Below are 10,447 nucleotides of genomic sequence, written 5' to 3' on the forward strand. Positions count from 1 at the left end.
AATCATGTTTCATCTTTTAGTTAGGTTCAAATGTAACTCACATATTAATTGTAAGGGTATTTAGGTAATTTATCATTCTTATGTAACTCCCAAATATTTTAATTGAGAGTTACAAATATTAAAATATCACTAATTGATCTTCATGTAATAATGACATGAAGTTTCATATGTGTTCATCTTAGTGAATTTTACATTTATTTTTCCTATAATGATTTTGATATTGTAAATTTGAAAAAAGTCCTTTTTGTAAAGATTTCGTTATAATCCGAGTAATATGGATAATAATAGAGTAAAATGGATCGACAACAATGAGAATGAAAAAGCTAAAAGCGTCTACGAATACATTCGGAATTCAAATTTCGAAAGTGAAGAAAATGATCAATAAGTGTCCCAATATGAACATACGATAGCTATGAACACGCTAACTATGCTAACCGATCTTGATCGTTCATTTTCTCATCAAACGGTCCTTATTAAATAAGACTATAAAAATAATCATTTAATTAATGTATTAAATGAGATGTCTATGAACAACTGTTCAAAGAATAATTTTGTAAAAAAATTGCATCACATCGTGAACCTATATTATTCAGACGATTTTGTAACCTTCAATCAACTACGAAACTGTCAATCTATACGATCAATAGTGTATATCATTAGCGAAAAATCTGGTTCATAATATTCATCAAAACGATGGATGATTTTGGCGAAATGCATACAAGTTTGGATKTGTGAACCTAATGAACATCACACACACGCAACATTTCACAAATACATACAAGTTTGGATTTGTGAACCTAATGAACATCAACAATATGACATAAAACAATAACGAATCCCAACGTCTACGTATGTGTTATTTGTGTTGATTTGATATCTGTTAATATATGTGTGTTTGTGCACAAATGTCTTAATGCATCATAGTATGAAAAATGTAATCGCTATGTGTGTGATCAAGTAATATAGCACAGTGAACATAATGAACAGCCCCTATATAAGCATGATATGATTTGTGCTATATGACATAAAATAGTAACAAAACTAAAACTATTATTACACAAAGTAGATAATTAAAAAGAGCAACAAGGATGTGAATTTACTGAAATTGAAAACTTAGTGAAAAATGTATATTGTTTGTCATCCTGAAGTCAAATCTTTAATGAACATAATGAACAGCCCCTATGTAGTTAGTCTTCAAAACTAAAACTATTATTACACAAAGTAAATAATTAAAAAGAGCAACAAGGATGTGGATTTACTGAAATTCAAAACTTAGTGAAGAATGTATATTGTTTGTCATCCTGAACTCAAATCTTTAATATAGGCGTGTTCACATTAGCGTTTTCACATTAGCGTGTTCATAGCTATCGTATGTTCATATTGGGACACTTATTGATTATTTTCTTCACTTTCGGAGTTCGAATTCCGAATGTATTCGTAGACGTTTTTAGCTTTTCATTCTCGTTGTCGTCGATCCGTTTTACTCTATGATTATCCATATTACTCGGACTATAACAGAATCTTTACAAAAGATATTTTTTTCAAATTTACAATATCAAAATCATTATAGGAAGAATAAATGTAAAATTCAGTAAGATGAACACATGTGAAATTTAATGTCATTATTACATGATATCAATTAGTGATATTTTAAGATTTGTAACTCCCAATTAAAATATTTAGGAGTTACGTAAGACGGTAAGAATGATAAATTATCTAAATACCCTTACAATTAAATGTGAGTTACATTTGAACCTAACTAAAAGATTAAACATGATTGATTGATGTTGGTTAGCATAATTTGTACAATAGTTTTGGTTAGTAATTGAACTAACCTCTNAACCTAACTAAAAGATTAAACATGATTGATTGATGTTGGTTAGCATAATTTGTACAATAGTTTTGGTTAGTAATTGAACTAACCTCTATATATATATATATATATATATATATAATAACGTAGCTCTGTCTAAATATAAGCCAATCCATGTAAAAAGTGAAGAATATTAGTGGACTGATTCACATTAACTATATATCCTCCGCATTCTCCTTAAAACTCATAAACCCGCCACCCTCTCTGTCTCTCTCTCCACCGTTCTCTCTCTCTCTATCTCTCTCCTCCATCCACCTACGCAACCGTATATAAATATTCACCACCACCTCTTACTTCATTTCTAGCTTCCTCCAAACCCATATTTTCTCTTTACGAAATCTTCCATTTTTTGTGGGTGTGGGGGTGGAGTAGAATTCAAGCTAACCAGCCATGGAGCCAGACGTTGCGGACCAAACCACCACCGCCGGTGGCGGTATAAGTGGTGATGATGGTGGTCCAACCAACATCGTTAAAGGCAAACGTACAAAGCGTCAAAGGCTACAATCCTCCATTCCCTTCACAATTGTACCTCAATCTTCCACCTCCAACAATCCTTTCAATTCTTCTCCGGCATCGTCTTCTGATTTTCCGGCGGGTAGCACCACCACCGAAGAAGAAGACACCGCCAAGTGCCTCATTCTCCTTTCCAAAGGTCATAACGTATCTCTCAGGAACATTAACAATGATGATCAATTCTCCGGCTACAAGTTTAATAGCAAAAGATATATACAAACTTCGACGGATACCGTCGATGGATTCACCGGAATTTATGTTTACGAGTGCAAAACGTGTAGCAGGACGTTTCCGTCGTTTCAAGCTCTCGGAGGCCACAGAGCCAGCCACAAAAAACCTAGAATCAATGAAGAAAAAAGAAGACCACCACCGTACACGGTGTTTTCCGACGAGGATGAACCATCACTGCAATTCCCATCAAGGAAGAACAATTCTTCATCTTCCTCCTCCCTCTCGCTCCAATTAAACCACCGGGTTTCTTCAACCGGAAACACGAAGAAATCCTCCTCCAAGCTTCACGAATGCTCAATCTGTGGCACGGAATTTAATTCCGGACAAGCATTGGGCGGCCACATGAGGCGACACCGGGTGGCCAACTGCACCACCACCACCTCCGCCGCCGCCACTACAACCAACACCACCTTGTCTTTGGTTCCTTACAGCCCGATTACACCCATGGTGGCCGATGATCAAGATAATTATCAAAAGTCAAGAAATGATGGTTTATGTTTGGATTTGGACCTCAACCTTCCAGCACCCCCGGAGGCTTCGTCAAATCAAGATCATCGCCGGGAATCGAGCTTCACATTCACGGCCAATCCGACCAAACAGCAATCGGCCGTTCATTTATCTGCCGCCCCAACATTGGTGGATTGTCACTACTAAAACAAAGGTGCAAAAATCTTACTTTTTAAAGATTTCTTTTTACATTTTGTATTTAATTAATCACACCATTAATTTTGTGACGGTAAGATGTGAAAATTGTTCATCATACCCACAAATTTCTAATTCTTTTAATTATAAATATACATTCTTTGAATTATTTGATCAAAAAAAGTGTTCATAAATTTGGCAACTTTTTTGTCGATTACATTTCAAGTTCTATTTTTATATTGTAGTTTAGGCTTTTGGGTATGTGAAAAGTTGCATTCTTTTCTTGTTCCTCTCTATTGGTTTTCTTGTTTTTCCAGCGACTGAAAGAGAGCTGGTTGGCAAGGTATTGTCATCAGTCATCACTATCTTAATCAAAAAGTCAAAAGGAATATTTTTATTAAAATATTTAATTAAAATCAATATATTTTGATGATCGTAGTAATAAAGTTGATTTTTTTTAAACTGGTGATTTTAGTTTTCAAAGATTTATTACTAATAAGATGCACTCCAAGAATTCATATTTGAATTGACTTTCGAATATTTTTTATTTTAAAATTAAAAGTAATCTTGAATTTGAAACATAAATATGTGTAAAAAAATCAAAATGTGATCCAATTCCACGTGCAAATCATGTGATGTCTTAGTGTCATGGTTTGGCAATCATACATCGTGAAAGAACTCATCACAAGCCACTATGTTTTAATCTGGCAAAAGTTCAATTAATTGCTACTTTTAGGGTTTATGGTAGCTAGCCAAGCCGAATATAAGCTTCTTAATTGGCTTACTTAAGCTTGGTCGTATTGTATATAATGATCGTTTATCCCTCAAGTTATACATTAAAGTAATCTTACACCTTATAGAATAATGTGTAGTAAAGTATCATAATGTGTCATAACGCATTACAATGCAAATCAAGTCTTAGAGTGGAGCCATAGAGATTAACGTGACAAGAAACCCAAGTCTTAACGCATAACGAGGCCACAATGAATTATTTAGGACTTTTTATATGTAAAGCTTATAAGCTACCCACTTGGCTTGCTTAAGGCTCGAGCTTTGACTTGACATTTTGGTTCATAAACTCGAGTCCCAACTCAATTCCTGTAGACATGGTTCCTATATATATAGACTCGTATTGTATAACTATTCAAAAAACAGTTTATTTATATAATAAATATCAATAATTCTTCCAAAAAATACGAAATAATTCAAGTTTTTGCTGAAAAATGATTCAACAAATTCTAACACCGTAACCGAATACCCAATGATGCCTTTATGGACTTCGTTGAAGTCATTTGACGAGTCGTGCATCATTCGAGAAGCACATATCCCCCTTTTAAAATACCGGTTTGTTTTAAAGAAGTGTGAAGGTGACGATCAAGAGAAGATAGAACCTGAAGTTACATCCAATGGAAAAAAGATATGAATGTTAGATAAAACATTATCACAAAAACGATACGTATATATAATTAACAAGATCGACCATCACCAGTTTATGGGTAGCGTTGTCGCACGAGACCGCTTTGGTGGAGGTGGCGGAGGTTGAGGCGATGGAGGAATAACGGATCCTAAAAATGCAAAAGAAATCGTTGATTGCTCTACGGTTTCAAATAAACATTATAACAAAATGTAAACGAAACCAAATACGAACTAATGACAACTTAACGAACCACAAAAGAGAAGGTTGGATGGGGGTTGTCGTTCTTTAGCAGGATTCGGGTCGGGGTCATAAACCCTAATATAGAGCTCTTGACCTAAGTACCAATGCTTCAACACTTGTGAACGTAAGTTCCACATTCCGGGGTTGTCTAGATATGCATAAACCGCAGTCCATCCTCCCGGGTAAACCTACACGGTCATAACTTCATTAAAAGTGTGAAATATATGAAATTCCGTTAGATTACTATTAAAAAAACCCTTTAGGAAAGATTGGTGTTTCTAACGTATAAGTCTGGCTGAGTGGGACTCTAACAGGATATTTGAACACATTCATAGAAACATATACGGTTAATCACCTGAACCGTTGATCGAACAACTGGATCATAGAGATTGTACGTTGATCGCATATCAGGGGTCCATACTCCATTGCCGAACCTACCGAAGAATTACATAAGCTTTATGCTTCACTTTAAGATTTTCTGGTTAATTATCGATAGATATCCTTACCCCACAACATAGAACCCGAAACCATCCAAATGCCAAGTATCGATCACTCGCAAATTGTTCTTGAACACGATTTCAAGCCATCCGTTGTGAGTCCCAGAAACAACAAAAGTACCATCACTGGCAATGGGGTTAGATGAATTAGCAGGGTAAGCATCAAGCTGATAAGTCCCCGTGCCATTCTTATAGTAATCGGCTAGTTTTAACGCGGTGTTCGGAACACGATACGAGACATTGTTAACAGTGTAACGAGCGTAGCCGTTGATTTCAGCTAGCGACCCTTGGAGAATAAACGTTTGGGATAACGTGACATTCGACACATTAAATGTTCCTTGTGGGTTTGGCCTTGCTGCCCCCGCGGTCAGGTTCCACCTAAAATACAATATCATTTTACGTTATATGTAGCAATATCTTGTCTATTCTTATAAAAACGCAACCAATTAGTGTTGAAACGAACCTACATCCTAAAAATCTTGCTTTTTGTCGTTTACCTGATTGTTTTTGCCTGATTGACAGAAAAATTAATGTCAAATGGGTCGGGCCCTAGAGGAAACGGACCTTGGGGAGGTGTAGTAGAGTCGTCATAATGTAACACCCCAACACCAACCAGGGTGCTCGATTCAGGTACGTTAACCATTTTAGGGCTCGCCACCATGTAGTAGTCGGCCTCACCTTGGTTTGTTGTTACCAAAACCGAGTAAGACTGGCCCACGTGTATATCGAGCGAATCTAATATTATTTGGCTCGTATACGACCCCTCAGTCTCAACTAGTAGCATTAAGTGATTTTGGATTCGGAAATTGATACTCCATTCAGTTCCAACGTTTGATATCCTTATCAGATACGTTTTACCTGCTTCAACAGCAAAGGTTTGGTTTCTTGTTTGCGGATAACGGCTATGCCCGTTAATGAGCATCGAGTTAGGGCGTAGGTTAACAATCGAATTGTTCAAAATAGAGCGAATTTCCTGAAAATTTTACCCGTAAACAAAATCAATACAAAGATGATTGATGGAGAGAAAGTTCGTTGATTATTGTAAAACTTTGAAATTTTTGAAAATCGATAACAACCCGGTAAGTTATCACCACCACAAAAACAATGTACCCAATCTTACCGGATTTCTTAACAACCAGATATATAAAATAAGTTGATTTAGACGTGCCATACGTTTTTTTAATCGGTTTTAAATAAATAAAAAACTCATTTTCGGATAAAATGCGGAATGACTAGTGACATATTTTATAACATTGATTGTTTTGTAACATGTCACGTTCAAATAAAAAATAGGCGTCCTAGTTGTACCTTAAAACTCTCTTGGTACCAATCTCCGATAAGAAGATCGAACTCGCCTTCTGGTGTAGGAAACGGAATCGGGATCACGACCCGATTATTGACTCGGATCGGGCCAAAAGCTCCACCAGCCTTGTGGAAGTTGATGGAGGGGAAGTAAGAGAAGGTGCCAATTTGGTCTTTTAGAGTGAATACATAGGTCCAATTAGAACCGGATAGGATCGGACAGTTAGTACCCGATACTCCATCTTGCCATGAGTTCAGCCTTTGTTGTATACCATTCCTGGAAAATCAAATACAACCCGTTTCGTTAGATGGGTTGACCCGAACCTCTCCATGGGCCTATACGAGCCCATGGGCTCAAAGCACGTTGGGCCTTCCTCTAAGAACTCACTAGCTTGTGAGATCTGATATCCAATTTAAAGCAAAAAATAAGTTAGAAAAAATAAATCTAATATAAATTAAAAGCATTTGTTCTCTCTCATCTTTCCTATTTTTTTGGTCTAATATCTTTTCTTTTCTCTCATATTTTTTTCTTTCATCTTTTCATAAAATGTCTGTACACACATAATTAAATATGAATTCAAGTTAACATTGTGGACATTGTCTTATAAATATTATTATAGTTTATGAACACATTGTGAACACACTTTAAAACTACTAGATTTGGTATCGTTTATGAACATATTGTGAACACAAAACAAATATAAACATACCACTTGTCAACATAATGTGAATCTTGTGACCAAATGGCCTTTGGTCTAGCGGTATGTGAGTCATTAGCCTTTTAGGAGGTCAAGGGTTCAAACCTCACCAAATGTGAGGAGGGTGTGTGAGTTTATTTGTTCTATTTGCCGTATATAAATGTTATATACTTCAAAAAAAATGTGAATCTTGTGTTCGGAACACCCTAGTAAAAGTTTATTAAGGTTGTTTATATTATGTTCACAATATATGCACGATGTGTATGTTAATAGGGAACTAGGAGAGAAAGAAAGAGATAAATATAAAGTTATTTTAAAAAAAGCATTAATTTTTACTTAAAAATAACGACGATTATCTCATTAATTATTAACATTAATTATTTTAAATTAGTGGCTTAAAATAGATCTCACATATTTTGGAGTTTTCAAATAATTAAATTCCTGGCGCTTATTACTTTAAATTTTAATTGCATATATATTTTATTTTAAAAAATATATAACAATATCATATTTGATTTTTATTATTTTTATCGAAAAAACTAACGAAAAGAAGAGAGCAAGAAACCGTACCAAGTTATCAAAAGAGGTTCGTCTATGTTGTTGAATACATTAACGTGTATAATGTCATTGGTGGTCGCGTTGATAAGCGGGCCAGGAAACATCCCGTTGATGGTTATAACCTATTGTCAAAGAACAAACTACTAATGAAATTTTGAATCTAGTACTAAAGTGAAATTAAAAACAAAAAGAAAAAGAAAAATATATCATACCGGTTGATCAGCTAAAACAGGTTTAATCGTGGTGTCAATATTTACTTGCCACTCTAGAAAAACATCATCGCCATTGACCAAAACGAGTAGCAATGCCGCAAAAGCAATGAAAAAGATCAACCATGAACGATTACCAACAAGAGCCATGGCATGGGAAACCGATGTGTGATTTTTGAACTAACAAACACGTATTGATAATTGTTTATATACTCAGATATTATGAATAAATAAAGGGAAATATTGTGGCAATTTCATAGTGTAACATGAAAACAAACTTTGGCTTTGGAGAAAACAAAGTAAAGCAAGAAGATTTGTCTTGTGATCGTTGGATTTTACTGATGTTTCTAATTCACGAAATTCATTTAAAATGTCTCTGTATAAATCAATTTTAAAATGTTTATCCATGGATACAGACTTCGATTTTCCCAACATTTGAATATAAGAAAGAGAGTTAGCTGTCAGGTTCGATAACTTGCTATGTTTCTGATAAGTGACAGTTAATTGGCATCTAACTCTTGTTTGTTCCCATTAAGTGTCCTTGATAGTTTTGTAATAATTGGTTGCCGTCAAAGTATAGCATAAGGTTTATTCTTGCAAAACATAAATATATACTCCTTATTTAATTCACTTCGTCGATGTATTTTCTATAATTCCTTATATGATATATATATATATATATATAGGAGTTTAATCAAATGAAAACTATTTAGTTTGTGATAACCGTGAAATCTAACATGAACAAATCATTCAAGATAATTATTATGATTTCTTAAAATAAGTAAAGGGTAAATTAGTAAAAATTGTGTTGAGTATTCAATTTACTCTAATTAGATTAATATTCTAATTTTGAAATAGATGTGTGTGTGTGTATATATATTAAAATGGACGAGATCACCACATGTGATTCTCTTTCCCCATCGCCGGCCAAAACTGCTTCCTCTCTCGTGCGATACTCTACACAGATCCCTTTGTCCAACACCGTCCGACCCCTCCTTCTTCCCCCATCTTCGGTCGCCGGCCACCGCTGCTTCTTACTCTCCATCCATCTCCAACCATCGGCCATCATCTCCTCAACTCTCACCTTCACCGGACGACTCCCTCCATTGAACAACCCAGATCAGTTTTGGTTTTTCATATCCTAAGAGATCTGGTTTCAGCCCACCCAATTCGGTTTCGATTTCTGGTTTTTGTTTAGATCTCATTTCAAATCGGGGACATAACACAGATCTTGCCGGAGATGTAACCCATATATCGTTGGATATGTAACATAGAAGAGGTAAGGTTTTTGGATGTAACCTAGATCTCTTTGAAGATGTAACGTCGTATGTAATACAGTGGTAACACAATGGTATCACATTTGTATTCATCAACCATATCTGGTATCATAGTGTATATCACAGTGTACTTTTGTCATTATACGAAGTGTATCACAATATATTTTTCCTGTTTTACGAAGGGTAACATAATATATCAAGTAATGCTGTTTTACTAAGTGTATTACACTGTGTTTTTTTGTTATTTTATGAAAGTCATCACGGTGTGCATCATGTGTTTGCCGGAATAAGGTTTGTCGGAATAAAGTTCGACGAAGAGATGAGAGAGGATATATAAGATTTTTAAAATACCTAAAATGCTCTTTAATTAAAATTTAAGTCAAATTACCAAAACTATTAGTTTTCTAATTTAACTATTGATTTGTGGTTGTGATTAAATATCATAGTTATCACAAACTAACCAGTTCTCCCTTGAATGACTCTATATATACATATACATATATATATATAACTATAAGTTTGAGTTTGACAGTAAGCGCCAACTACTTGAATATGAATTTAAATTTATGAATAAGTGGCATATAAATTCGGTCAATAAACTAAAACCCGCCTTTTCATGAAGCATACACGTTGAAAAAGATTACTTTTATCTCTGAATGTAGTTTTGTAGCCTCCATCAAGAATATACATTTGGAAGGAATGTTAAACGTCTTCATCTACAACTTTAATGTATAGTTTGGATCTTTTTAAAGACGTGTATGCAAATTGCATGAAACTTGAACGTATTTTGTATTGATTATTTTATGGGAATATATTTTCAAATACTATATTTTGGTGTTTGCAGCAAAAAAAAAATTGTAACATAAAATTATGTATCACTAACTCAAAATCTCGTTAATATCTATACTATATTATAAAGCATTTGACTAAAACTCTTAAAAACTCTTAAACTCTTAAAAACTCTTAAACCCGTTCATCCCTATCTGATTT

At 34.6% G+C, this 10,447-nt stretch overlaps 2 protein-coding genes across 2 annotated transcripts; one reads left to right on the forward strand and one right to left on the reverse strand.

Moving 5' to 3' along the window:
- The first annotated feature begins 2,263 nt into the window (after positions 1-2,263).
- LOC112506490 (zinc finger protein ZAT5) lies at positions 2,264-3,271 on the forward strand. Its single transcript, XM_025110585.1, has one exon. It carries the CDS (start codon positions 2,264-2,266, stop codon positions 3,269-3,271), a length of 1,008 nt encoding a protein of 335 aa, XP_024966353.1.
- A 1,470-nt stretch (positions 3,272-4,741) lies between these two features.
- On the reverse strand, positions 4,742-9,246 carry LOC112527354 (monocopper oxidase-like protein SKS1). The gene is made up of 9 exons (XM_025137959.1): positions 9,079-9,246; positions 8,184-8,360; positions 7,984-8,093; positions 6,722-6,992; positions 5,911-6,386; positions 5,423-5,791; positions 5,272-5,350; positions 4,927-5,104; positions 4,742-4,824 (listed from the first exon to the last, which is right to left on the reverse strand). The coding sequence occupies exons 1-9, from the start codon at positions 9,244-9,246 to the stop codon at positions 4,742-4,744; spliced, it is 1,911 nt and encodes a 636-aa protein (XP_024993727.1).
- Between the last annotated feature and the right edge of the window lie 1,201 nt (positions 9,247-10,447).

The sequence above is a fragment of the Cynara cardunculus genome, assembly GCF_001531365.2.
Source record: "Cynara cardunculus var. scolymus isolate 2C chromosome LG 1, CcrdV1, whole genome shotgun sequence".
Lineage (NCBI taxonomy): Eukaryota > Viridiplantae > Streptophyta > Magnoliopsida > Asterales > Asteraceae > Cynara > Cynara cardunculus.

What these genes read in the sequence shown, in the direction of transcription:
- LOC112506490 (XM_025110585.1), top strand. Translation starts at nt 2,264, where the DNA reads ATGGAGCCAGACGTTGCGGACCAAACCACCACCGCCGGTGGCGGTATA.
- LOC112527354 (XM_025137959.1), bottom strand. Translation starts at nt 9,246, where the DNA reads ATGGCCGATGGTTGGAGATGGATGGAGAGTAAGAAGCAGCGGTGGCCG. An exon ending in TTGTTCGATCAACGGTTCAG is followed by an intron (nt 5,105 to 5,271) that starts GTGATTAACCGT and finishes ATGACCGTGTAG; the next exon opens with GTTTACCCGGGAGGATGGAC. An exon ending in ATCCAACCTTCTCTTTTGTG is followed by an intron (nt 4,825 to 4,926) that starts GTTCGTTAAGTT and finishes TTGCATTTTTAG; the next exon opens with GATCCGTTATTCCTCCATCG.